This window comes from Eumetopias jubatus, unplaced genomic scaffold (genome assembly GCF_037043125.1).
Source record: "Eumetopias jubatus isolate StellerSeaLion01/CBP00866 unplaced genomic scaffold, mEumJub1_p1.0 scaffold_16, whole genome shotgun sequence".
In the NCBI taxonomy this organism is placed as follows: domain Eukaryota; kingdom Metazoa; phylum Chordata; class Mammalia; order Carnivora; family Otariidae; genus Eumetopias; species Eumetopias jubatus.
The window spans coordinates 86270117-86298116 of record NW_028274822.1 but is presented as its reverse complement, the minus strand read 5'-3'; the positions used below and the strand labels follow the sequence as shown (position 1 = coordinate 86298116).

The 28000-nt window shown below is 51.2% G+C and overlaps 2 protein-coding genes across 2 annotated transcripts; one reads left to right on the top strand and one right to left on the bottom strand.

The window, feature by feature from the left end:
- The first annotated feature begins 8 nt into the window (after positions 1 to 8).
- On the top strand, positions 9 to 10415 carry MORN3 (MORN repeat containing 3). Its single transcript, XM_028116514.2, has 5 exons — positions 9 to 153; positions 3596 to 3753; positions 5221 to 5380; positions 8305 to 8489; positions 8762 to 10415. The coding sequence occupies exons 1-5, from the start codon at positions 9 to 11 to the stop codon at positions 8831 to 8833; spliced, it is 720 nt and encodes a 239-aa protein (XP_027972315.1). The 3' UTR covers positions 8834 to 10415.
- On the bottom strand, positions 7332 to 28000 carry LOC114219084 (calcium release-activated calcium channel protein 1). The gene is made up of 2 exons (XM_028116513.2): positions 27458 to 28000; positions 7332 to 14499 (listed from the first exon to the last, which is right to left on the bottom strand). Exons 1-2 carry the CDS (start codon positions 27755 to 27757, stop codon positions 13891 to 13893), a joined length of 909 nt encoding a protein of 302 aa, XP_027972314.1. The 5' UTR covers positions 27758 to 28000; the 3' UTR covers positions 7332 to 13890.

Sequence of the window (28000 nt, the reverse complement as noted above, 5' to 3'; positions counted from 1 at the left end):
CAGCCAACATGCCCATCTCCAAGTGCTTGCAGAAGTCGGAGCCCCTGTGGAAGGGGTGGGACCGGAAAGCCCAAAAGAACGGCCTGAGGCACCAGGTGTACGCTGTCAGTGATGACTGCTATGTGGGTGAGTGGAAGGACAACATGAAGCACGGTGAGTGGGGGACTCAGGGGCCCGGGGGGCTAGTGTGGAGTCTGGACGGTGGTGACTGGGACCTGACTGGGGCCAAGGAAGTCGCTGGCAGAGCTCACTGGGGATGTAAGATGTGTCCCCAAGGCTCCCTCAAGGGGTGGATGCCACTGACCTGGGTCAGCCAGGGGTCTCCACTCGCCGAGGCTCTGGAACCAAACTCAGCCCTGACATCAGATGAGCGAAGCCCTCAGGGACCAGCAGGGGACAAAGGGTCTTGAGATACCAACCGTAACCACAGCCAGGGTTCTAGGGACTCCATTGCAGTCCTACGCTCTGAGACCTGGGCTAAACATGCGGCTGGCTAGCAGGAGGAACAGGTGCCCCCCCAACCCAGGTCGCAATGGGGATTCAAACGGCTCTGACGTGGGGGTCTGACCAGCAGTCGGTTAGGGAGGACACGCACACACACACACACACACACACACACACACACACACACACACAACTAGCTGGGGCTTTAACTGCAACTTTTTTTTTAAAGATTTTATTTATTTATCTGAGAGACAGCAAGAGAGAGAGAGAGCACAGGCAGGAGGGAAGGGCATGGGGAGAGGGAGAAGCAGACTCCTGGACTCTAGGATCATGACCTGAGCCAAAGGCAGACACTTAACCGACTGAGCCACCCAGGTGTCCCACTTTAACTGCAACTTTAGCCAGCAAATGACATGGGGTTCCTTGTGACACAAACTAAGCCCTGAAGAAAAACAAGTGTTTTTTGTTACTGTTTTTGTTTTTAGTTTTATTTATTTAGGGGCACCTGCCTGGCTCAGTCAGTTGAGCATATGACTATTGATCTCGGGGTTGTAAGTTTGAGCCCCATGTTGGGTGCAGATTACTTAAAAGTAAAATCTTTTTTTTTTTTTTTTATTTCAGAGAGTGAGAGAGGGAGAGCATGAGCGGGAGGGGCAGAGGGAGAGGGAGAGAGAATCTCAAGTGGACTCTGCACTAAGCCTGGATGCAGGCTGATGTGGGGCTGTGTCTCACAGCCCTGAAATCATGACCTGAGCCAAAATCAAGAGTTGGACACTTAACCGACTCCGCCATCCAGGTGCCCCTTAAAAATGAAATCTTTTTTTTTAAATATTTTATTTATTTATTTAATTGACAGAGAGAGAAAGTGACAGTGAGAGAGGGAACACAAGCAGGGGGAGTGGGAGAGGGAGAAGCAGGCTTCCCGCTGAGCAGGGAGCCCGATGCGGGGCTCGATCCCAGGACCCCAGGATCATGACCCGAGCTGAAGGCAGTCGCCCAACCAACTGAGCGACCCAGGTGCCCCTAAAAATGAAATCTTAAAAAAAAGTTTTATTTATTTAAGTAATTTCTACACCCAACATGGAGTTCGAACTCATGACCCTGGGATCAAGAGTCACGTGCTCTTCTGACTGAGCCAGCCAAGCACCCCAAGAAAAACAAGTTTTGATTAAAAAATGGTGGTATGGCTTCTTACTCAGGTCTTACAATTCCAGATCCTGTGCTCTCAACCACTCTTTTCTCCTGCCTTCCTGAGTTAAGTACTTTGGAGTCCACAATCCTGGGTCAGAATCTCAGCTCCACCAACCATGACCTTGAGTGACTAATTACCCCACGCTGAGCCTCAGTGTCCCATTCTGTAAAATGGGAACATGGCTATTAGTAAAGATAAGAGATGACATCTACCAAGTGTGTAGCCCAGGGTCTGTGCAGAAGGGTCTGTGAGTGTTTGAGGGCTGAGCATGGCAGGGATCACCACTACTCAGAACTTTCCTCATCCAGAAGCACTCCAAGTGGTGGCATCAGGATATGAAGGGGACCAGAGAGGAGACGTGAAAGTGGCCCTGAGAACAGAGAGAGGTGATGTTTGAGCTGAGCACACAGGATGAGGATTAGCTCGGCAGAAGGGCATGTCTTCTAGATAGTGGAATCAGAATGGAAGGATTTGGGGGGGATGGTAATTAAGTCTTACTCAAGGAACAGACTGGAAGCCAGTGTGCCCAGAGCAGAGAGAGCAAGGAGAGAGAATGGGCACACCAGGGGTCCGACCATATAAAACTTTCTAAGAAGGGATAAATTTACCTTTAACCCGGAAGCAAACAGTCTCATTGAACCAACTTGGATCACATGCCCTTCACTGAACCAATCACAGTGGCCCGAGCTGGTTGGTTAGAGTTGCCAGAGGGAGGAGCCAGTTCCATGCAAACCTTCAGGATTGAGAGCTCAGGAGGGGCTGGTTCCCCCAAAGAAACAAAACTAAAAGAAGGACAGGTAGAAAAAACCGGGAGAGAGCTCTACCTCAAGGGCACAAATAATTGGTAACATCTTTTGTATTTGCAGGCACTGTTCTAAGTGTTTTCCTTATGTTAATGAATTTAGTGATCAGTACAACCCCATGAGATATTCTCATCCCCGTTTTACAGATGAGGAGCCTGAGGCCCAGGGAGTTAAGTTACTCGCCCTAGATTAAAAAGCTCACAGGGACAATGTTGGATTTGTTCCTGAGCTACTAAGGACCAAGACATGAATTAGCCTATATAGGTACTCCACAAATATTTTATTCATCCCTTTGTTCAACAAATGTCTTTGTTCAACATGTATCGGTCACCTGCAACGTGCCAGGCACTGTTCTTCAGTGTGGGAATAGAGCAGTGAACAAAATAGACCAAAGTCTGTGTCCTCATGGAGTGTACTTCTCATGGAGAGCTAGACAATAGACAATAAATGATAAAGAAATGAATTATCTGATATGTTAGGAGTTGATAAGCAATATGGAAAGAAACAGAGCAGGGTAAGGGGGTAGGATAGGCTTGTAATTTTATATGGGATGGTCAGGGCAGGCCTCATTGAGAAAATAAATTTGAACAGAGACTTGGAGGAGGTAGGGAGTGACTGAATATTTGGAGAAGAACATTCCAGGCCAAAGGACAAGCAGGTACAAAGGCCCTGAGGCAGAAGCATATCTGGTGGTTCCATGGAGGACATAGTGGTTGGAGGGCAATCTGGAAGTTGGGAGTGGAAGACACAGACGAGGCTGGTAGGACATAGGTCTCCATGTGTGTTTCTGAGAACTGAAGAAATATGCAGAACATTTGCTAGAAACTCTAGCCATCTGGTGTAACCTTTGGGTATTATTAAGAGATGAAGCTCATTATTATTAAGAAAAAAAGAAGGGGCAGATTTCTACTTGGGAGTTGCTGTGTCAATCTGGCTTCAGGGCAAAGGGCTGGAGAATTGCTATTTGTAGAAATGGAACTTTCTTGGGGTTTTCACTGGTGATGGGGGTCTAGAGAGGAGGCACAGACCCTGGCTCAGCCCTTGAGAAGGTCACCAAGTCTTCTAGGGGCCCCTGAGGCCAAGGCAGACCCAGCACCTGCCCCTCCAGCCTCAGGGCTGCCATGTCTGCAGTGTCGGCCCATCGGTGTGTCATCAGGAAAAGGAACACAGATCTGGAAGAAGAAAGGAGCCATCTATGAGGGAGACTGGAAGTTTGGGAAGCGAGATGGCTATGGCACCCTCAGCTTTCCTGACCAAGAGATGGGAAAGCCCAGGAAAGTATACTCTGGCTGGTGGAAAGACGATAAAAAATCGGTGAGTGGTTCCCATCATGCCCTGGGGTGTGGGCCAGGCTGAAAGCGGGCTGTGTGTGTGTGTGTGTGTGTGTGTGTGTGTGTGTGTGTGTGTGTGTGTGTGTAGGGGGAGCAGTCAGAGAGGCGTGTGCGTGGGAGAAGGAAGGGGTGGGAAATCATCCAGGCTTCTCAGAACAAAACCCAGGAAACAGGAAGCAAGAGGAGAGGGCCTAGGGAGGAGCCCAAGAAGCCCTGTGGCACAAGAAACCAGCCAGGCTGTGTGGGGGCCAAGTCTCCTCCCCGTCTGCCCCACTCATTTCCTGGCTTTCTTCTCCCTGGTCATTCCTTTCTGAGAATCGCCCTTCTGTTGGACCGGCACAAGAGAGGGGTAGGAAAAGTGGGAGCAAGAAAGCAGAGGCTACACCCTTGGCCATAGGACAAGAGAGGAAGGTCCTGGAGGTAGAAGCCAGCCAGAACCGAGAAATGCCTGAACCCTCCCCGTATCTCCAGAATGTGGCATACGGTGCTTCAACCAACTCACAAAGTCATCATCATCACCATTCTCATTTTACTGATAAGGAAACAAGCCTGGAGAGGTGAAGTGCCTTGCTTAAGGTCACACACTGCTGGCGAGTGGTAGAGCTCAGGATTTTGTGATCTCTGTGCTCAAACTGTTTATTGGCCAGTGGGGAGAGAGGTTCCCAAAATAAACAATTTGCATACAATATGGTGTTAGGATAGAGATTTCCCCAGGGAGCCCACAGGAATATTGAGAATTCAGGGCAGGCTTCCTGTAGGAAGTAATACCAAAGGGTACAAAGAGTTAACCAGGGAGGGGAAAAAAGGAGAAGGGGAAGTAGCAAAGTAGTCAGAAGTAGCAAAGAATATGTCAAACAGCAAGGTGTGTGTGCCCACGGGGGTGGGGGTGAGGGGAGGGGTAGATGGGGGCCTTGAAAGTTTCGTGGAGAATCAGGATTTTGAAGAGTAGACTTGGGCTGCTTAACCCAACTTCCTTAAGGTGTGATCTGCCGGGAGTCCATGATTCTCTGTGGTTGGACACTGAGCGGTGGTGTTCATTTTTCTGGGGAGAAAGTCCATAACTTTGATCTGATTCTCAGAGGCATCTGTGACTTTTAGAGGGTCAAATCAGAGCTGAGGAAAAGGGGCAGACGTGATCAGATGAGCGACGTAAAGATCCTTCTAGCTGCTTTACGGAAGATGCGTCCGAGGGGAGAATGGGAGAGTGGAGGAGGAGGACCCGTGAGGAGGGGAGAAATGGTGGTGGGCTGCACGAAGGTGGTAGCAGAGGGGTGGAGGGGGGCGGAGAGCCCGGGCAGCTTTTTCAATGCAGGACCATCAGTTTGGGATGTAGGGCTGAGGGAGGAAGCAAGGAAGTAGTCCAAGTGTGTGGCTTGGGTGTCAGGGAAGATAGGAGTGGCTTTCCTCGTGGTTGGGGGCGCTGTGAACAGGAACACCTTCGTGCTTCCAGGGCTATGGGATTCAGTTTTTCGGACCCAAGGAGTATTACGAGGGTGAGTGGTGTGGCAACCAGCGAAGCGGATGGGGCCGCATGTACTACAGCAACGGCGACATCTACGAGGGCCAGTGGTTGAACAACAAGCCGCATGGGGAGGGCATGTTGCGTCAGAGTAAGTGCCCCGCCCCGCCCCAGCCAGCCCCGCCCCATGGCCTCCTGGCCACGCCCCCGGGCAGCCCCCAGTTGGCCCTGCGTGGCTACGCCCACTCCCCGCCCCCAGCCCCGCCCCGCCCCACTCCAGCTCTGCTCCGGTTAAGGTGAATGACAGGACCAGATACCGGCCCGCCTGGGGTTTCTGTGCTAAAGGGGGAGCCTAACTAGACACATCAACAATTAAGACATTTTCTTATGGTCATAATAATTCTAGCCTACACTTACACAGCACTGAGCTCATTTAATCCTCACTACAGTTCTCTAAGATGGTATTCTGACCATCCTCACTTTATGTAAAAATGAACTGAGGCACAGAGAGGTTAAGTCACTCGCTCAAGGTCAACATAGCTTGTTTGTTGTGAGGTCAAAAGTGCTTAGGACCGGGGCGCCTGGGTGGCTCGGTTGGTTGGGCGTCTGCCTTCGGTTCAGGTCGTGATCCCAGGGTCCTGGATGGAGGCCCACGGCAGGCTCCCCGCTCAGCGGGGAATCTGCTTCTCCCTCTCCCACTGCCTGCCGTTCCCCCTGCCTGTGCTCTCTCTCACTGTATCTTTTTTTAAAAAAGTGCTAACCACTATCCCTTTAAAATGGTAAGGTGTGTTGGAGAATGACAAAGGAGTTGGGGACAGGGGCTATTTAGACAGACTTAGGGTCAGAGAAAGTCTCCCTGAAGAGGTGACATTTGAACAGAAGACCTGAAGGAAGAGGAGTTTGATACGCACTGAGCTAGGGAAGAACATTCCTAGGCAGAGCAGAGTCCTGAGTAAACCGCCTTAGCGTCAGGACTTAATCCATTCTCTACATAGCAACCAGCCTGAGCTTTTTACAGATAGGACCCTATCACTAACCTGCTCTCAACCTTCCCATAGCTCCCTCCTACCCTCCGAGTTCGGAGCCCGTACTGTGGAGTAGTGCCTCTCACCCGTGTCCCTTGGGAAACCCTTGGTTTCAGCCTTACTCATTTTCTTTCAGTTCCTCCCACACTTTTTGCCTCAGGGCCCTTGCACTGCTGTTCTCTCTTCCTGCAATGGAAAGAAGATCCTTCAGATCTCTGCACTGTGTCCTCCTCAGAGAGGCCTTCCCTGTTCATTCCACTAATGCACGTTCTCATTATCCTCAGCATCTGTTTCCTTTCCTTTTTAGCATATAATCTTGGGCAGGTTTCCTCCTCTCCGTGCCTGTTACCTCACCTGTAAAATGGGAATAATAGTAGTACCTACAAAGTGGTACTACTATGAACAGGGTCTGGCACATAGTAGGCTATTTATAAAGCTAGTGTCATTGTCTCTCCAGACTGTGACCTAGACTGCACATCTATTTTGTTCCCTGTTGTTTTCCCAGTGCCTGGCACATAGTCGGTGCTCTTGGTGAGGACACAAACCTGAGCTCGGTCTCCTGAAAACTCAAGACTCCAATTTCCAATGAGATTTGGCCAAACTGAGGCATTAGGTCAGCTGAGGAGGGTTGACAGCAATTTCCGTCTGTCATTCTCAATCCCCCATGCACCCAGCTCTGTGCTTGCTTTCAGTGAGCATCTACTAGTAACAGCCTGCACTTAGTGAGCACCTACTGTGGCCACACATAGTAGTGAGGGCTCCAAGTGTATAATTTCTAGTGGCCTGACTCTGGAGCCAGCCTGCCTGGGTTCAAATCCTGGATCAAGCTCTTACTAGCTACGTGACCTTCAGGCAATTTGCTTAAACTCTCTGTGCTTTGGTTTTCTCATCTGTAAATTAAGGATAAAAATACAACTTAACTAGAGTTATTGAGGTTAAATGAGGTTTATAAAATGCTGAGCATGGTGCCTGACACATAATAGTAAGTGCTCAATATATTATTAGCTCATACTTGTATGTAGCAGGTGTCATCAGACTACGATCCTTAGACCAAATCCAAATCCAGTTCAACACATGTTTTTGTAAGTAAAGTTTTATTGGCACACCAGACTTGCTCATTCATTTACATATTGTCCATGGCTGCTTTCACGCCACAATGGCAGAGTTGTGACAGAGACCCTGTGCCCCACAAAGCCGAAAATACTGTCTGACCCCTTACAGAAAAAGTTTGCTGACCTCTCATCTAGAGTTTATCCAGTACTCTTCTAAGTCCTTTCTGTGTATCGACTTATTTAATCTCCACAACAATTCTATGAGGTAGGTGCTTCTGTTATCCCCATTTTACAAATGAGAAAATGAGACAAAATGATTAAGTGACTTGCCCAAGATCACATGGCTGTAAGGGTCTGAGCTGAGAAGCATTAGCTTTATTAGTATTCCTTTTATGCCACCACCAGCAGCAGCCAAGCAGGAGAGTGAATTCATGATTAAGAGCATGGGCTCCTGGGATGAACAGACCTTGGCTTCCAATCTGGTCTCTGCCACGTCCTAGCTCTGTGATCTTGAGCAAGTCAGTCAGACTCCCTGAGCTTTTCAAGCTCCATCTGTAAAAAATGGAGTCGGTTATCCTTCATAGAACTGTTTTTGGGAGGAGCGAGTGAGGTCAGAAACAGCAAAGAACCAGGCACGGAGTGAGTGCTTTAAAAACATTGCCTATTCATATCATTAGCTATGATTTTTTTTACAAATAGGAAATGATGTTGTTCATCCAAGTTCAGGTAAGTAGTGGAGGCGAGAGGTGGACCAGGTCTGATTCTGGAAGTCACTGACACCCCCACCCCAGCCCCCAGCCCACCCCGGGGCTCTGATGTGTATAGGTCAGTCCTCCCAGACCGCAGGCAGCCCAGCCCCGGGGCACTCTGGTCAGCTGGGTTTCCTTTTGGCTTCCCCGTGGGCACAGTGTCCAACCTGGGCGTGCGGAGGGGCCAGCCTGGTAGTCTGGTCTGGTTAGGTGTGCCCAGCACCCACGTGACCCTGTCCTTTTCCCCAGAGAACGGGAACCGCTATGAGGGCTGCTGGCGGAGAGGCATGAAGAATGGGTCGGGCCGTTTCTTCCACCTGGACCACGGTCAGCTGTTTGAAGGCTTCTGGGTGGACGACGTGGCCAAGTGTGGCACAATGATCGACTTTGGACGCGATGAGGCCCCTGAGCCCACCCAGTTCCCCATTCCTAAGGTGGGCAGCACCCAGCAGAGCCCTGTGGCCACACCAGAGAGACAGAACACGGCACCCCCGCAGCCACATCCAGCCTGGCCAGGCCCAGCCCAGCCCAGCCCAGCCCAGCCCAGCCAGGGAACAGACAGGTTTTGTTTTCAGTCAGGGCATCCCCACGGAGACTGGCAGCAGCCCACAAGGCAGACAGCACCTCCAAAGTAGGCAGCACCCCAAAGGCTGGCAGCCCGGGCCTTCCATGCTCCTCAATCCAACCCCTTACTGCTTCCCTCCAGATCAAAATTCTAGACCCTGATGGCGTGCTAGAGGAAGCCTTGGCCATGTTCAAGAAGACAGAGGAAGATTGATGCCAGGTGAGGGGTGGGCATGCTCTCCAGCCTCCGACGTGGTTGAGGCAGCTCCTGGGTTCTCCTTTGGTCAAGGAACTCGGGGGCAGGAGCAGAGGGTGGGTTTTTTGCTTCCTGCAATCCAGCTGGTCTGGTTCTTCTTGGTTCCTTCCCTTCAAAACTCATTTCCTTGAAGACCAGTTTGCTCCTGAATGCCCTTGAGTAAGGTGGTTTGCCCCAGGCCTGCACTTGCTCATCTGTCCCAGCCCCTCCTGGTGTGGGTGTCAGGGGGTTTGAGGAGAGGGCATTGGTATGGCATCTTGGAGTCGCCGGCTCTCACCAGCCCCTTGCCCCCGCAGAGGGCACCCCAAAGCTTCCGGAGAAATTCAGGCCCGTCACCCAACTGCTCAAACCGGTGTGGCTTCTGCAGGAGTTGAGTGGTGACTCGGGGCACACCCTTGGCACCCTCTGAGGGCACCTCACTCTTCCCAGCACTGGATTATTCTCTCCCCCGCTGACTTTGGGGACCCTCTTGTTACAGTCTTCATTCTTGGTCATCATTCCTGAGAGCAAGAGTATAAGGGAGAAGCTGGTGGCGTCGGCCCCAGGCTCGTGGTGTGTGATTGGGACGGAGGGGGTGCAGCTCTGGGAGGGTCTTTAGGTGAAGAGGGAAGACGTCCCCGCAGGCTGCATGGATTTACTCTGGGGGAGAAAGAAGAGCCTGTGTCTCGTCACACTGGCCACTGAGATTTGGGGTTGAGAGCCGACCTGGCTTCTCAGCCTAACACAGGAGTGCTCACCCTTGGGATCCTGTGTGAGCTTTAAAAGCTACGGACACCTAGGCCTCACGCCCAGACTCTCATCTGTCTGGGGCGAGGCCTGGGCCTTCGGAAAGTTCCCCAGACGATTCTAATGTGCAACTGGGCCCAGAATCCCTGAATTACTGGCTTTGTGACCCTAAGCAAGTGACCTCAGTTGCCCTGCCTGTAAAACGGCACTTAGGAGATCTCACAGGGGTGTTTTTCAGGATTTGCTAACAGATGTAATAACAACAAATAACATGTATTGAGGTTGTGAAGCAGAGATCTGGGAAGAGCTTTGCATTATTCTAGACAACATTCTTCAAGATAAAAGGGATTCTTATATAATGGGTAGGAACATGAGCTCAGCAGTTAGACTGCCTGGATGTGAATCCCAGCAGTGATTTAGGAGCTGTGTGTTCTTGGATAGGGCACCCAACCTCTCTGTTCTCTAGGTCTCCTCCCCTCAAATATGGGGCAATCATGGTCCTTGCCACCCAGGTTATTTGGTTAACATGAGGATGAAATAAGGCATGTTCCTAATCCAAGAGTGATTTTGTCTCCCCTCCCTCCCTGGGGACATTTGGCGATGTCCAGAGACATTTCTGGCTGTCACACTGGCAGGGAAAAATATTACTGGCAACTAGTGGGTAGCAGTTGAGGATCCTGCTAAACACACTATAATGTGAACACTCAACAATAGAACTTTCAGCCCAATGACCGAAGCGTAATCCTGTAATTCCATGATGTTCACTAAGGCCTCAGCAAGTGCCTGGCACACAGTAAAGTCTCCATAAACACTATTTCCTGTCTGCCTTCGAAATCCTAAGCAGGGGGTGGCCTAACCCAAAGGTATGGTTCTGTCTAGACCTCTCACACCAGGAAGCTGAGCCTGGCGCACTCAGGGGACACAGAACGTTCACTCGGAAGCCAGGCCCTGTGCTGACAGCTTCGTCTGTCTCCTCCCCACCCCCCCCACCACATGACCCTACAACAACTTCTGTGGGTGCCTGCTATTATGATTGCCATTTTAGAGGAGGGAGCAGCTTCAGGGAGGCTCACAAGTCACAAAGCTAGAAAGTAACTGTACTTACACTTAGATCTATCTGCTCTTAAAGTGACAGAGCATAGAGAAGGCTACCTTTTTTCTCCCCCCACCCCCGAAAAAGTAGGGCGTGTTCTTGTTTATGCATGAAATCTCTCTAGATGGGGACACAACACACTGGCAACAATGGATGTCACTGGAGAGAACCAGGAACCTGGGAACAGGGGAGGGCGGGCGACTTTTCACCGTTGTATTTGGAACCTGTGAATGTATCTGTGTCTGAAATACAAAGAAAACTGAAATGAGAGACTGTCCTTTACCGGCGTTTCCCTGAGCTGCCTGGGTTTGAGCACCCGGGGTGTTAAAAATACAGATTCTAGGGGTGCCTGGGTGGCTCAGTCGGGTGAGCATCCAACTTTTGATTTTGGCTCAGGTCATGATCTCAGGGTCGTGAGACGGAGCCCCATGTTGGGCTCTGTGCTGGACATGGAGCCTGCTTAAGAGTCTCTCTCCCTCTCCCTCTGGCCCTCCCCACCCCCCAAAAATACAGATTCTAGATCTACCCAGACCAACTTTCCAGGGGAAAGGCTTGGAAATCTACATTTTACAAGCCAATCTGGTGATTCTTGACTTGGGGCAAGTTTAGGAAGGAACACCTAACACTAGAGTCATGGGCCGGGTATTACTGCAGCCAGCTCCCAGGTCCCTGCGGAAGCAGGGAGGGGGTGGGGGAGGGGAATGCATGGAAGATGGCTAGGTCTTCTCTAGGGAGCAATGGAGAGTTTCACACAGGGGCCCCTGCTCCCCACTATTCAGTCCTAGTTAGGGGACTGTCCAGGGACCGGGGAGGGTGGGTCCTGGTGCGTGTGATGCAAGATGGAGGCAAGAAGCTACAATAGGAAAAAAAAGGAAGGCCCTCTGCCCCACTCAGCCTGCAAAGCTGCTATTAGCATGTCCAGGTTTGCACAGGACAAGAACTTAAGGCCACACTTTTCCCCAATCAACTTTCACTTCAGTCAGAGGACTTTGTTTTTATAAAACCACGTTCTGTATTGTGTTTCTGGGACCATGGGGGGCCAGGCAAGTAACATAAACAAAGCTGGCCTGGTGTGAGACAAGAGGGAGTGGTGGGGACTGTGGCAAACACATCTCCTGGGGCCTGGGGAAGGGGGTGGCTGTAACTCCACGCCTTCTCACTGTTGCTCTGTGAGAAAGTGGGACCAGTGCTGCTGCTGGATCTCCCAATTTCTTAAGCAAAGACAAAATCAGCATATAAGATTTTTGTGAGAGCTGGGCTCTGAGCCAGACTCTCCAGGTTAGAATTCTGGCCAATCACTTAACCTCTTTGGGCAACAATTTCTGCCATCTGCAAAACAAGAGATAAATATTCCTGCCAAGACACACATCCTGATCGTAACTGCGGGAAAGTATGGGGGAAACCAGACTGAGGTAGCATTCTACAAAACCACAGGCCTGGACTCCAAAAATGTCAATGTTAGAAAGGACAAGAAAAGGCTGCTCCAAATTTAAAGCAACCAAAGAGATGTGACAAGTGACTGCAACACATGAGCCTGAAGGGAAAAATCATGGCTAGAAAGGACATGATCAGGACAAGTGGAAAACTGAACACGAACGTCCCATTAAATAGTACTGCATCAATGTCAAATTTCCTGAATCTGATCAGTGAATTAAGGTTAGGGAGAAGAACATCCCTGGTTTTAGGAGGAAGTATTTACACATGAAGGAAGGTATCTGCAACTAAGAGATGTGGGCTCGGGAGAGAAACACACAGCTCATCCTCCTCATTCACAGCTTCAGTATCTGCCAATCTCCTACTTGCTAGTTCAAACAGGCGCCACTCTGCCTTCTTGTCTCAGCCTTCCTAAACAAGTGTCCTTTTACCATTTAGGGCCACGCTTTTCACATTTGGTGCTTTTTGTTGGTGATTTTACCATTTTTAAAATTTGTTTTTAATTTTTATCTTAAGGAGGCTCCATGCCCAACATGGGGCTTGAACTACATGACTCTGAGACCAAGAGTCGCACGCTCCACCAACTGAGCCAGCCAGGCGCTCCAGTGATTTGGTATTTAAAAAGAAGGCAGTGGGGCACCTGGCTGGCTCAGTTGGTGGAGTGTGCGACTCTTAGTCTCAGGGTCTCAGGGTTGTGAGTTCAAGCCCCATGTTGGGTGTAGAGATTACTTTTAAAAAAATAAAATCTTTAAAAAGAAGGCAGTGATGTGCCTTACAGAGAAAATGCCTCTTGGAAAAGCTTCATGTAGGTACAGGTTATTGTGCTGTTAGCCACAAGTGAGTTCATTGCTCATGAATCAACAATGTGTATTAAATAAGGCATCTTTAAATAGAAACGCACATGGGGTGCCTGACTGGCTCAGTTGGTAGAGCACACAACTCTTGATCTCGGGGTTGTGAGTCTGAGCCCCACGCTGTGTGCGGAGATTACTTAAAAATTAAAACAAAACAGAAACAGACAGAAACACATAAAACAAGGTTACCTACTGAATGCCTGGCAGAATATCATGACCAAAGGCTCATAGGAACCTAACCCCACAGGAGCAGTGGTTCGATATCCACTAATTCCTAGAACACAACCACTGTGAATGACAAGAATAGACTGTCTATGTATTTCAGTTACTATTCGTGCAACTTTTTTGTAGGTTTGAAAATTTTCAAAATCAAATGTTAAAAATTTTTTTTTGCTTAGAGGCTCACCTGATTGGGGCACCAGGAGAAATAATACCAGGCAGTCCAGACCCAACAAATACACACACAAGAGGTATCCCTTATGAGTATATTTATGTGCATGTGCACACGTGTGCATGCGCACACGCGCGCGCACACACACACACACACACACGACACTGAACGGGGAGGGAGGTCAAGACAGAAAAGACAAGAAGCATCCAAGTGGCACGGACACAGGGAGGAGGAGGGACAAAGGGAGCGTTTGTCCCCACTCTGGCTCCCACTGGTGGCCTCCTACCAGGAGGTGACCCCGAAGCTGGAAGAAGAGGAAGTGCTCATTCTCTCCGAGGAAAGTTTCAAAGTGCAGTCGTTTCTCTTAAAAGAAAAAGAAAAAAAGCCTCTTCCTCCACTCTCCGCCCCCTTACAAAAGCCCGATCCTCTGAGCTGGCTGTCCTTGAGGCCGGCGCAGGGCGAGGTCGTGGGGAGCGGCGCGAGGCCAGAGATCTGACGTGCCCGAGCCCAGAAGGGCTCACGCGTAGTGGCTGGCGGGTGTCAGGGGGTGATCCCCTCTGTGGTCCAGCTGGTCCTGCAGGCGGGCAAACTCGGCCAGCTCGTTGAGCTCCTGGAACTGTCGGTCCGTCTTATGGCTGACCAGTGAGCGGTAGAAGTGGACAGCAAAGACAATGAAGACCAGGCCAAAGGGGACCATGATGGTAGTGGAGGCGATGGCGGCAGCCTGGCCGGGGGTGATGCCACCTGTGCTGCCATTGACGCTGGCCACCGCACCGCCAGCCGTGGGCTTGCTGGTGGGCCGGGGCTGCCCCGGCTGCTTCTTGAGGGGCAAGAACTTGACCCAGCAGAGCAGCACAACCTCGGCCAGGAAGAGCAACGTGCCGATGACGGTGGAGAAGGCCCAGGCTAGCTCGATGTGGCGGTGCATGCGCTCATGGGGCGACTCCTTGACTGAGTTGAGGTTGTGCACGTTGCTCACCGCCTCGATGTTGGGCAGGATGCAGGTGCTGATCATGAGCGCAAACAGGTGCACGGCCACTAGCACTGTGGTGCAGGCGCTGAAGGCGATGAGCAGCCCCGGTGGGTAGTCATGGTCGGCGTCCAGCTGTACCTCCACCATCGCCACCTAGGGGGTAGGGGAGAGGCGGGCTGAGCGCCAGGACCGTCACGGCCCATAGAGCCGCACTCAAATCCTGGCTCCCCATCAAGCTCCCGGACCCTGGGCAAGTCACCTGGCCTCTCTGAGCCTCAGTTTCCTTATCTATATAGTGGGGATAACAGGACCCACTCACTCAGGGTTGAGAGAGTACTAGTGAAGATAGCAGGTTTGGAGTCCAGGCCGCCTGGATTTGAATCCCAGTTCTGCTACTTGCTAGCCACATGTCCATGGGAAAATCACTGAGCTCTCTTGAGCCTCAACTTCTTTATTTGTAAAAGCAAGATATCACAGTAGTTCATAGGATTATTTCAACGGTTAAGTGAGAGTGAGTCCCTGGTACATGGTAAACATCTCCCAAATAGTCACCACTGCTCCTAACACCCAGCCAGGTATTAAAAACCAACCACCACAAACAGTTAAGATGGTAAGTCTGATGTATATTTTACTATGATACCGTTTCATTAAAAAAAAAAAAAAGAAGAAGAAGAAGCAAGCAACCACTAACCACTCTCTCTGCTGGCCCCACATCTGTTCCCGAACACAGGCTTCTCCTTCATGCCCTGCTCCAGGGACAAGGAGAGGGGTGGGGTAGAGAGATGAAGGCCCTCCCAGGTCAGGCCCAGGCCCTTTCTGAGAACATAGTGCACCAACCAACAAGGAACGCTGAAGCTTCCTAGAAGACACAGAGCCCAGTGTTGTTACAGTGTGGCTGGCAAGCCCTGGGGCCATCTCCTCCCCCAGCCCCCCTAGCCTCTGCTCCGGGCCCCACAGCTGACGCACTAGCTGCTTCCCAGTTCCTGGAGACCTGTGGACCCAGGGTCATCAGGGGCACATTCTGGGCCTGCCACCTGATGCTTCTCACCTGGGCCCTTGCAGATCACCCCCATTTGAAGGAGCCGGCTCATCAGATCTGGGCCGGGAACTGCGGGCAGTGGGCACACTGCCAGGGTCTGCCTGCCCGGGCTGGAGGGACTGGGCCAGCAAGCGCCAATGACAATACCATTAAGCATAGTGACCCTTCATAAAGTGTTTGCTATGTATGTACCAGGCTCGGCGGGGGGGAGGGGGGTGTCCGATGCTGAGATGTATCCCCTTGCCCCATACCAGCCTACCCTGACCTCTCCTTATTCTTTTTTTTTTTTTAAGATTTTATTTATTTGAGAGAGAATGAGAGATAGAGAGCACGAGAGGGAGGAGGGTCAGAGGGAGAAGCAGACTCCCCGCTGAGCAGGGAGTCCGATGTGGGACTCGATCCCGGGACTCCAGGATCATGACCTGAGCCGAAGGCAGTCGCTTAACCAACCGAGCCACCCAGGCGCCCGACCCCTCCTCATTCTTGGGGTAGGGCTGGGCTCTTTCTTTCCCCACTAGCTCTCCTTCTGCCTGAATGCCTGGTCCTGTTTGCTTTCATTTCTTGTACCTCCCTGTATCCTTCCTTTGGCCTGGAAAGGCAGTGTGGGCCAGTGGTTGGGAGCACGGGCTCTAGAGCCACGCTGCCTGGCTTTGAACCTTGCCTCCTCTGCCCTTTCTTCGGCTACATGACTCTGGCAAGCTCCTTCAACTTTCTGGGCCTCGGTTTCCTTATCCGTAAAATGGGAATAACGGTACATGATCAGAGGATTGTTGTGAGGACTAAGTTGTTTGTAAGATACTTAGGTCCATATAAAATACTTAGACCCTGGCACGGAGTAAACACTCAATAAAAGGGAGCTTTATTATTATTTTTCAGCTTAGAAACCTCATCTCCAAACCTACTACCTCTACATGGAATCCTCTGTGGTTTCTACCCTCCTGCTGGAGAGGTACGCTCGGAATGACAGAACAGCAAGGCCAAACTGGGGGCCTGAGTCCTGGTTCCAGAACCACCCCTGCTTCCTTGTTTGACCTTAGTCGAAACCCTCCCCTCTTATCTGTAAAAGGAGGGCACATGGCGAGATGAAGGTCACAGGGTAGAGCTGATGTGGGGTCTGACACCTTTGAGATCTGGTGAAAATAATGGATACCCTCCTTAGAACATCCAGGTGTGTGTGTGTGTGTGTATATATATATATATGACCATATGAACAGTTCAGCCCAGGAGTTTTCCAACTCCTATAAACCTGGGGCAGTGCCATCAGGATTTCAACTCTTTTTTTAAGATCACTGGTGTTGGGATGCCTGGGTGGCTCAATTGGTTAAGTGTCTGCCTTTGGCTCAGGTCCTGATTCCAGGGTCCTGGGATCGAGCCCCACATCGGGCTCCCTGCTCCACGGGAAGCCTGCTTCTCCCTCTCCCACTCCGCCTGTTTTGTGTTCCTGCTCTCGCTGTCTCTCTCTGTCAAATAAATAAATAAAATCTTAAAAAACAAAACAAAAAATAAATAAGACCACTGGTGGCCTAATGCCAATCCTGAGACTTCTTAGTACACACGGGTGAGGGCAGGCCACCAGGGCACATTGAGTTAAGGGACACATCCCAAGACCCCCTGGTCTCTGTCACCAGGCCTGCTGCCCATGCTGGAAAAGGGGGGCACCCTCCAGCAATGCGCGCCTCCTGCTACCACCTCCCCACCCCGCCCCAGCACTTCCTCTTCCTGTTTTGGCCTGTTGCCCCAGAACCTGAAACCAGAGAAGGGACAAGCAGGAGAGCCCGCTGCTTGGCCGCCCCAGGTCCCCTGGCTAAATTTATTCACTCACTGGAAATGTCCACACCCATTAGGTACATCAGGCCCTGAGCTGAGCACTTGGGGGGGACATACACAGGTAACTACTCTGTTCCCTTACAGAACAGATGATGTCTCCCCCTCTATGTAGCCGGGAAGAATGAATTGGTTCCTCCACTTAACAAAGCTGCTGGGTGACCCTGGACAGGTATTTCAACCTCTCTGTACCACATCTATAAAATAAGGGCCTATTTATGGTTGTTGCAAGCATTCAATGAGCTAAAGAATATAAAGCCCTTAGAACAGGACCTGGCATATAGTGAGCTTAATAGAGTGTCAATGATTATGAGCAACGTCATTATTATTCTTTTACAAATGAGGAAACAGTCTCAGAGAGGTGAGGTCAGCTGTCCCAGAGGCTGTAAGAACTGCTACTAAGTGGGAGCTCTGAACTCAAGTCCACTTGGCTCTAAAGCCCAGGGATGATAGGAGTGCTTTTCCCGCATGGATGCTGCTACAGATCGAATGTTTATGTTCCCTCTAAATTCACACCTTGAAATCCTAACCCCCAACGTGATGGTCCTAGGAGGTGGGGCCTCTGGGAGGTGGTGAGGACGTGAGGGTGGAGCCCTCCAAGCAGGATTGGTGCCCTTAAAAAAGAGAGCCTGGAGAACCCCTTGCCCCTCCTGGGATGGGAGGGCACAGTGAGTAGACAGCAGCTCTGAGTCAGGAAGCCAGTCCCTCAACAGATTCTGAATCTACTGACACCTTGATCTTGGACTTCCAGCCTTCAGAAGTGTGAGGAAATAAATGTCTGCTGTTTATAAGCCACCCAGTCTGTCCGCCTGTTACAGCAGCCCAGACAAAGACAGTCACTGAGGAGACTGATGGATGAGGTCTTGACATGTAAGCATTTAACACAGAGCCAGACCACAGGAGGTGCTCAATCAATTTTAGTTGAAAAGAAAAGCAGGGGGCTTGAAGCAGAAGAGAAAGAGCCCCCCTGGGCTCTGGGCCGCTCAGGTGGTAGAAATGCAGCTCTTGACCTCGGGGTCATGAGTTCGAGGCCCACGTTGGGTGTAGAAATTGATTAAATAAATAAAATTTAAAAAAAGAAATAAAAGAAGAATAACCCCTGGACACGGTCAGCTCAGGCTGGAGAGTATGGACCCCATGAGCCAAGGTTCTGCCCTCTGGGGTGGGTGACGAGGTTGGATCCCCACTCTGGGCCTGGTCTGCCCCAGCTCCAAACCTGGGGCATAAGGAGAAAGTGTGCCCCAAACCACACTGGGCCACATGGCTACCTCGGCAGGACAGAGACCATCTTTTCCATACCATGTGTCACAGTCACAGGATCCAGGACCAGAAATCATAGCTACTGGCACATACCCAGCCTGGGGACACCAGAACCCGCCAGCCTTCCCTAAGGTCTTTTATTTTATTTTATTTTATTTATTTATTTTTTTTAAAGATTTTATTTATTTATTTGAGAGAGAGAGAATGAGAGATACGGAGCACGAGAAGGAAGAGGGTCAGAGGGAGAAGCAGACTCCCCGCTGAGCGGGGAGCCCGATGCGGGACTCGATCCAGGGACTCCAGGATCATGACCTGAGCCGAAGGCAGTCGCTTAACCAACTGAGCCACCCAGGCGCCCTTCCCTAAGGTCTTAAGCTGGGGAAAGGCTGGGCCCAGCAAAGCCTGAAATGCTGGGCACTCCAAAGAAGAGGAAAGGCCCGGCTGCCGAGCTCTGGAAGAAACCCCATCACCCTCACCACCAGCCCCGATAATTCCTGGGACTTTGACCATACCGGCCGGCTGTATGTACTGTTGCCACACTGGGGACCAAGTTCAGCACCATGGGGCTGCGGAAAGGTATAACGTGGAGAACGAACAGATGGCACGCGTCTTGGATCCTGGTAAAAACCATTCACGGGAATACGAGCCACTGTTTTTTCCAGAATGCTTCCCTCTTGGGAAATCCCCCCCCCCCCCGGTTGGGAGAGTAAAGTCAAGGGGGCCTTGTGGAATCTGGCAGGCAACTCCCAGGGCCCCAGCTGAGTCCCAGAGAGATCGGATCAGATCAGATTGCAAGCAGCTTCGCAAGGTAAATATAGCCAGAGTGCTGGGCCCGTTAACCCAAAATAAACAGCTCCCAGCCAGCCAAGGGCCTGCTTGAACCTGGCCACATGAGGCCTAAAGGGACAGGAAGGATGAGAGACTGCCAGCCCCACCGCACGCTGGTCCACGGACCCTGCACAGGAGCCACTAGGATGCCAAGTTTTAAACATGAGCCAAGAAGAGGACCACGTGATTCTGCACAGGGTGAGGCCTGGCTGGCTTTGCCAGGCATTTGCCTGCTACACCCCAATACCAACCACCTCTCCTCAGTCCTGCTGGGCTCCATGGAGACCCCTGCCACCTGGCGCCTGGAAGTCCAGGCCCTTCGGAGGCAGCCCTCCCATGCCTGGCCCAACCCCAGCGGCCACAGTTGGGAGATCCAACTGTCCCTTTTCTAAGCCTGGGCTTCACTGTTCACTCTCTTAGGAGGGTGAGTGGCCGTGGCCTGGAACACAAGGGCCGCCGAGCAGTCACCCAGGGTCACCCGGAGCTGTCTGAGCCTGCCGGCCCTACCTCAAATGCAAACCATCTATTAAGAGATGATCGAGGCCTAGTCTAGTGGCTTACAAACTCTTTTTTTTTCTTTTTACAAACTCTTTTGACCACTACAGTCCAGTACTCCAAATATTCTACAAATAGATAAACATTTATAACAGAAACAAAAGTTTCCCCAAATAATACTTCTCCTTAAAGGACGCTGATAGAGCCTATCCTTACAAGCAATGCACGCTGCTCTTTTGTTCCGTTCTTATTTCATTAAAAAAAAAAAAAAATGCTGGTTGCAAGTCACCAAATTTACCTCATAAGCCAAACAGTTTGAACCTGCAGGTTCTGGGGAGGACAGGCCTAGGCTTTCTAATTCCAGCGTCCTCAGGTTTTACCTTTCAAGTCATCCCCATTCTGGGGCCTCCCAGGTGAGGCCGGGACCACTCACCCATTGGTGGGAAATAGGTATTGAGAGCTTACTATGTGCTTGAAGCATCTTGAGGCTCTGCTGGAGAGAACACGGGAAGTAGGAAGGTAAAATCCCGGCCCCAGGGAGGATGGCAGGCCCTGAACATTTAGGCAAATGAGTATTTTCAGACTGTGATAAGTGTCCTTCCGTCCACGCTCCCCCACCAACCGCACTCACCAAACACGTCCTAAAGACGGAATCACATGACTTGTTTCCCCCACTCTACTCTTATTTCCCTCTGTTTCCCCAGCATTCAGCACTGGGGCTTGTCCCTCTAGGGGTCAAAACATCACTGGAAGAAATAAATGAAGGTAAGACCCGATCTTCAGGTTATTTCAGCCCCATGTCTCTGACATCTCTGGTGGACCATCCTCAGCAATCCATCCGGAAGACTGCATCAGAACTTCCAATGACATTCATTTACTATTTAGCTCTTCCTTTCAACTTTTTAATTTTGTGTTTTTATGTGTTTGTAATATACATATCATATTAAGGCATATCTCATTCATAAGGATACCGATACTGAGCCCACGACTAACATTTTTTTTTGAGGGGTATGTGCTCAAAAATCTGGATGCTACTTAGACCAGGGGTTGGCAAACCGTGGCCTCTAGACTGCAGTTTTTGTAAATAAAGTTTTATTGACACGCAACCAAACCCATTCATTTCCCTATCCTCTGTGGCTGTTTTCCAGCTAAAATGGCAGAACTGAAGGATGCCTGGGTGGCTCAGTCGGTTAAGTGTCTGCCTTCGGCTCAGGTCATGATCCCAGGGTCCTGGGATTGAGCAAGAAGCGGGCTCCTTGCTCAGCAGGGAGCCTGCCACTCCCCCGCTTGTGCTCTCTCGCTCTCTCCCTCTCTGACAAATAAATAAAATCTTAAAAAAAAAAAAATTAAATGGCAGAGTTGAGTAGTTTACCACCAAGACTGTGTGGCTTGTAAACCTGAAAATATTTACTATCTGGCCCTTTACAGAAAAAGCTGGCTGATTTCTGGGTTAGACCAATGCTCAAAAACCAAAGAGGGCTGGCTGCCAAATCACAGTCCAAGATCCTCCTCTGAAGAAAAGAGTCTGTGGTCCTACCAGTCTGTGACATTCCTTCTGGGGAGTAAACTAAGGCTACCCAAGGGGCGCCTGGCTGGCTCAGTCGGTGGAATGTAGGACTCTTGATCTCAGAGTTGTGGGTTCGAGCCCCAAGTTGGGTGCAGAGATTAAAAATAAAATTAAATTAAATTTGGGGCACCTAGGTGGCTCGGTCGTTAGGCGTCTGCCTTTGGGTCAGGTCAAGATCCTAGGGTCCTAGGCTGGAGCCCCACATCGGGCTCCCTGCTCAGCAGGAAGCCTGCTTCTCCCTCTCCCACTCCCCCTGCTTGTGTTCCCTCTCTCACTGTGTCTCTGTCAAATAAATAAATAAAATCTTTACAAAAATTAAAAAAACATTTATGAAAGGCTACCCTGAAGTCCCATTAGAGAGAAACCTGGTGGCTTTTGTTTACACCCTTCTCAGTTTTACTTCTCCAAGGGACCCCACCCCAACTCCAAACACTGATTTCCATCATGCCTCCTTGAGAAACCCTAGTTTTCCTTTGCCAGCCCTGAACCCAACAACCAACAGAACTCAACAGGGCTCCCAGCTGAAAATTCCAGAAATTCATGACAGGCACTTGCGAAGTTTTACAAAAGGCTTCTCAGCTAGGCAGGGAGCTCCTTCCCCTTGGGACATTCGACAAATTTCCATTTATAAACAGCATGGAGTGCAAAACCCCACATCTGGAAGGATTCAAAAGCCCAGCTATCAACCAGCTACAGCAGCCAGAGGGCGGTTAAGTAGAAATGGTTCCAAGTCAGACCTACCAGTTCTTGAATTCTACTAGCTGGGTAGCTTAACCTCTATGTTTCTATGAGACTTAGGTTTTTTTAGCTTTGGGCTTTTGTTTTGTTTTGTTTTAAAGATCTTATTTATTTGACAGAGAGGAAGAGAGAGAACATAAGGGGGGAGTGGCAGGGAGAGGGAGACAGAGAAGCAGACGCCAATGAGCAGGGAGCCCGACTCGGGTCTCAATCCCAGGACCCTGGGATCATGACCCGAGCTGAAGACAGATGCTCAACCGACTGCACCACCCAGGCACCCCTTAGCTTTTGTTTTTGTTTTTAGATTTTATTATTTGAAAGAGAGACAGAGAGAGCACGAGCAGGAGGAGGGGCAGAGAGAGAGGGAGAAGCAGACTCCTCACTGAGCAGAGAACACCCCTCCCACCCCGTCCCCCATCAAGACCTGAGCTGAAGTTAGATGCTTAACCAACTAAGCCACCAGGTTGCCCTAAACCTTAGTTTTTCTATCTATAGTACATATCTTTAAGAGTTGAATAAGGATTAAATAAGAATGAAAGAAAAGGGTCCAGGCTCATGCCTCGAAGTTAGTAAAGAGTAACATCATCAACATCATCAAGATTATTCTAGAATTCATCAAGTAACTCTTCCCCTTTAAAACCTTGCACGGCTCCTTACTGCCTACGTAAGAATTCAGACTTTTGAAAGTCAGAAGGCCCTCCCTGTAACATCTTCCCTGACCACATTCACCTTTCTCATCTACTCCTTACACACCCTCAACTCCAGCCACACCAGTCCTGCTGCCTCTCCCTGAGACCCTAAATTTCTCATCTTTATAACTTTGTTCCCAGGTGCCTGGGTGGCTCAGTTGGTTAAGCGACTGCCTTCGGCTCAGATCATGATCCTGGAGTCCCGGGATCGAGTCCCGCATCGGGCTCCCTGCTCGGCAGGGAGTCTGCTTCTCCCTCTGACCTTCCTCCCTCTCATGCTCTCTCTCTACCATTCTCTCTCTCTCTCTCAATAAATAAATAAAAATCGGGCGCCTGGGTGGCTCAGTCGTTAAGCGTCTGCCTTCGGCTCAGGTCATGATCCCAGGGTCCTGGGATCGAGTCCCACATCAGGCTCCCTGCTCAGCAGGAAGCCTGCTTCTCCCTCTCCCACTCCCCCTGCTTGTGTTCCTGCTCTCGCTGTCTCTCTCTGTCCAATAAATAAAATCTTTAAAAAAAATAAATAAATAAATAAATAAAAATCTTAAAAAAAAAATAACTTTGTTCCCAATCCTTCCTCTGATCAGAGGGCTCTTCCTCAAGCCCTAACTCTACCACCTCAAGGTTTGGCTGGAATCTAAATGAGTTAACCTTTTAAAGCAGTCCCATGAGAACAAGGGTGAGCTAGATTCCTGAAAACCCGGGCCAGGTACATTCTAAGTGCTTTGCAAATACTAACTCAATGAATCCTCACACCAAGCCTATGAGGTAGGTACTACTATTATCCCCATTTTACAGGTAAGGAAGCCCCAAGGCCCAGAGACATTAAATAACTTTCCCAGGATCTTGGGGTTTTAAGCGGTAGAGCCGGAATTTGAACTCAAGTTGTCTGGCTTCAGTCCTTGTTCTTTGCTCATACAGGAGCCTCCCAGCTCTCTCCTCCCACTCTGATAAGTCCACTTCCACAGCTAATGGGGCCACACGAGGGTCAAGGGCTCTGAAGCTCACCAGCCAAGTAACTTCGGGCAAGTTTTTCAGCTGGGAGAAGCACCTTCCCTCACCAGGCTGTGTGAAGATCACAAGAGACGGTACAAGTAAAAACACTTAGCACAATGTCTGGCCTATGACAAGAGCCCAAGCAACAAAAGCAATGATTACTGTTCGTAATTAGCCCTGTGAGTAGAAACAGTAATTTCTCACTCATCTCCATGCCCCCTGAACTCTGAACATATCCCAGAGGCTCAATGTCTTATGATTTCAGCTATTCCCTCCAACTAATTTTCACAGAAATTCCAAGCAACTTCTGAAGCCGCTCTGGAACCTGGGAACAAAAGGGTGCTGGCGGGCGGAGAACTTGAGGAGGCAGATAATCCAAAAATAATTGATCCCAGGTCGTGGAAAGCATTTTGTTTACAGCAGCAGGCTGACCTTCCCAATTATCTTCTACTTAGGCTAATGTTACAGCCTGCCCTCTCCAGCAAACCAAGACTGCCAGTGGGCTCACCATGGTCCTGCACAACACGGGGTCGGGCCGAGGGGGCTGCCTCTCATGGAGATAAACTGAGGCATAGATGACCCGAGTCATAGCCCACGAGGGTACCTACGGCTCAAGAAGCACCTGCAGGATGCTAACCACATGCTACATCAAGGGCCCCTGGTTTTGGAGTCTGGATGCTGAGCCCAGCAAAGGCCTGTTGTTTCTAGAAATGCCATCAGGAGTGGGACTCTTGTCTGCAGACTAGAGGGTCCCGCTAAGGTGTATATGATCAGACCCTGAAAATTCCTCTACCTCTTGTGGGCCCAACTGGGACTCATAATGAATCCTCACGCAAGTCCATGGCACAGCGGGATATGTGGATGTGTCTCCCCTTTGTCCACATGAGAAAACTGGCTCCAGAGCAGAGAGCCGCTCATCTGAGATCCCACAGCCTATCTTGCCAGCACATCAGGGCACCCGGCCAGGCCTTTTCACCCACGAGCCAGGGGAGTCTCTCAATCCCTCCAGGCTCTTGGGAGACCCTCCCTCAATCTCACCTGCTGAACAGGTGAGACTGGCAGCCTTGCCAACTCTCCCACTGTTAGAGATCAGAGGTCACATCAGTGCGTCTCTGGTTTTCCAGGTCTCTAGGAAGGAAGCCCTCTGGGGGCAGGAAGTTGGTTGTGCTGACTCACTGGCCATGGGAGAGTAGTCCAGGAAACTCGCTCACTCTGTTTCCACGGTGCTGGGTCGTGTGGCACCCCTTCCTCTCAGAGGCTCACTCGCCAGGCTGGGTGTCTGTCGTGGGGGGTGGCGCACAGGCAGACCTGCCTGCCTCTCGGATCTGTCTGTCCCCCCCAACTCCTTTTCTCCCACAGATTTACAGACTCACAGCAAACACAGCTACCCTCTTATAACTGCTTCCCCAGAATGGAGGCTGTGATGGGATTCAGCCCCTCCCTGCCAGAGGAACTTTGGGGAGTTCATCTGCTGAGCCAGGAAGCCTTCTCCACCCTGGCCAGGGAAAATAAACGTCCCCAAGATACACTCTGGGTGAGCCAAGGCCCACCCAATGCCACTGCCTACCCCCGCTTCCTGACTTCCTGCAGTTTTCAGCAGGAGGAAGGGGAAGGTGCCATCTGATTAGGAGGCTGGCTTCTCGAGGACAAAGACAACTCCAGAGGGCAGGAAAGTGCCACCCATCAGATCCTCACTTCTCCTGGAGTGGGAAGGGGCCTGGGCAGCTATGAATTGATGACCCCAAGAAAAAGGGGAACAGGTGTGCCACCATCTTCAACCCCGAGCACAGCTGTGAAAAGCTAATGGTGTCACTCCCTGCCCCTAAACTAACATTTTATTTTGCTTAGCTTTCCTGCTCTCTTATTTCCTAGGAGACGTGGTCCGAACATGTCCCTGGCTGGACACTGATCAGAACTCCATACGCCACAAAAGGCCTAAGTGCCCAAGACAATTCTGGCTGCCAGCAGACTCAGGTTCAAATCCTGCTCTAGCAGACTAGCTGTATGGCCTTGGGAAGGTCCTGTGGCAAAACCACCTCAAAGGGTGCTTGAGGAGTTAGTGTGAAAGTTTAGGGGACCTCAACAATGCTTAGTACAGGGTGAGTGATTGGTAAATGGTCAGCTAGTCTTAGAGAGTCTTCAGGTAAAGGCAGAGACTAGTCTCAAGGGTTTGGGACTGACAGAACAGAATTCCATCATATGATCTAAACCAAAAACTAGTGTGCCACTCCTTTACACAAACACAGATTCTCTCATCCCCTCTCAAGGGCTTCCTCGATTTAATTCTTTTTTTTTTTTAAGATTTTATTTATTTATTCATGAGAGAGAGAAAGAGGCAGACGGAGAAGCAGGCTCCCAAGGAGCAGGGAGCCCGATGTGGGACTTGATCCCAGGACCCTGGGATCATGACCTGAGCCGAAGGCAGACGCTTAACCATCTGAGCCACCCAGGCGCCCCCTCAATTTAATTCTTAAAGTCAGAGATACTTCTAAGCAGCAGCCTTCATGTACTGATTCAGAAATCAAGATCCAGAGAGAAATGCATGAGGTCACACAGGCTGCAAGGGGAGAGCTAGGAGAGCTCTTCCCCAACTCCCATCACCCGGCTTTTTCACTGAGGCCGTGTGCTCTGGGCCTGCTCAGGCCTTCTAAGAAGTTCAGGCTGCATTGGCCCACTTGTTTGTAGAACACAGGGAGAGTACCAGACACACTCCCAAGAAAACACGAGGGTGCAGCCACTCCCTCCCTCAAGGCCAAGGGCTTAGCTCACTCACTGGGGAGGCACGAGCGCTCTGGGCTAGAAACCTTGGGAGAGGAGGGCAGACCCCTCACACACGCTGATGTCACACAGTGATCATCATGAATTGTTCTGCAGGCCCTGCTGGGGAACACTCCAGGCCTGAAGGCACCCTTAGGAGCAATTCTCCGCCCAACCTGCAGCTTCACGAACGCCACCCCTCAGAGGCCTGTTTCTCACTCCAGCCCAGCCTGGCATGGGAAGAGGAAACGATGTCTGCCCGCCCCCCCATCAGTTGAAAGCCCATTCAAGGGGAACATGTCCCACCCCTCCCCCACACCCCGTGACTCAGTGCAAGTTTCTGGAGAAGAAACTGAGGGTGGAGAGTGGTTGTCAAAACCCTAGGGTGAGGCTCTCGGAAAATGCAGTGGGAGAAAGTGTCAGGAAATCCCCTCTACTAGGTGATAAAAGGACATGCCCAATACCTTTTGCCCTCAAGTGTGGAGTCAGAAGAAAGACAGCTCAGGGGTCGACTCCTCCTCCCCACCTCCTGACACCTGCTCCCACGGAGATGAGACCCTTTATGTCCTTCCTTTGCCCCTGAACATATGTGGGGCTGTCTTCTTACAGATCTACTTCAAAGATCCTGCTGTTTCTCTCCACTTGCTGCATCAAAGTTGCCCATCTGAAGGCACCTGAGCCCCCCAACCCTGGACATTTGTCTAACACCCAATCTCCCACACCAGATGTCGCTTGTCGCCCACCTCTCCTCGGGTCCAGTACCTCGGCCCCCTTCAGCGTCCACGACACCTTTCTCCCAGATCTTCCCCGCACCCCCAGCTCGCCCGGCCCGCCTGGCCTGCTCCCTGTGGGCCCCGTCGGGGCTGCGGGCGGGAGCGTCCAGGACTGGAGAGGGGGCAGGGTAGGGCGGCCCGAGCTCACCATGGCGAAGCCGGAGAGCAGAGCAGAGGTCCGGCTGGAGGCTTTGAGCTTGGCGCGGCTCAAGTAGAGCTTGCGCCAGGACAGCGCCTGCATCGAGTGCTCGTTGAGGCTCATCACCTCGGAGTAACTCTGACCGATCCAGTCCGGGTAGGTAACGGCGGCTGGCGGTGGCGGCGACCCCGGGGGCTCTCCGTCCCCGCTGCGGCGGCGGCTCCGGCGGCTGCCGCTGGTGGTGCTGCCGCCGGTGAGGGGAAGCTCGGGGCTGTTGCTGTTCGGGGGCGGGGCGGGCTCCGGATGCATGGAGCACGATGCAAAGGCGCGGGCCGGCCCGGGCTCCTGCGAAGGCAGCGGCCCCCACCCTCCGCCGCACCTCCGCCTCCGCCTGAGGCAGCCGCCGCCTGCCCCCCGCGCGCCCTGACCCGGCCGGCCGCCGACAACGAGAAAGGAGGTCGACGAAGCGGCTGCTGCACCGGCTCGCAGGCCCGCCGCGCCGCTTGCAAAAGCCCGGGGCAGCCCCGATGCGAGCCTGCGCGCTAGCCAGCG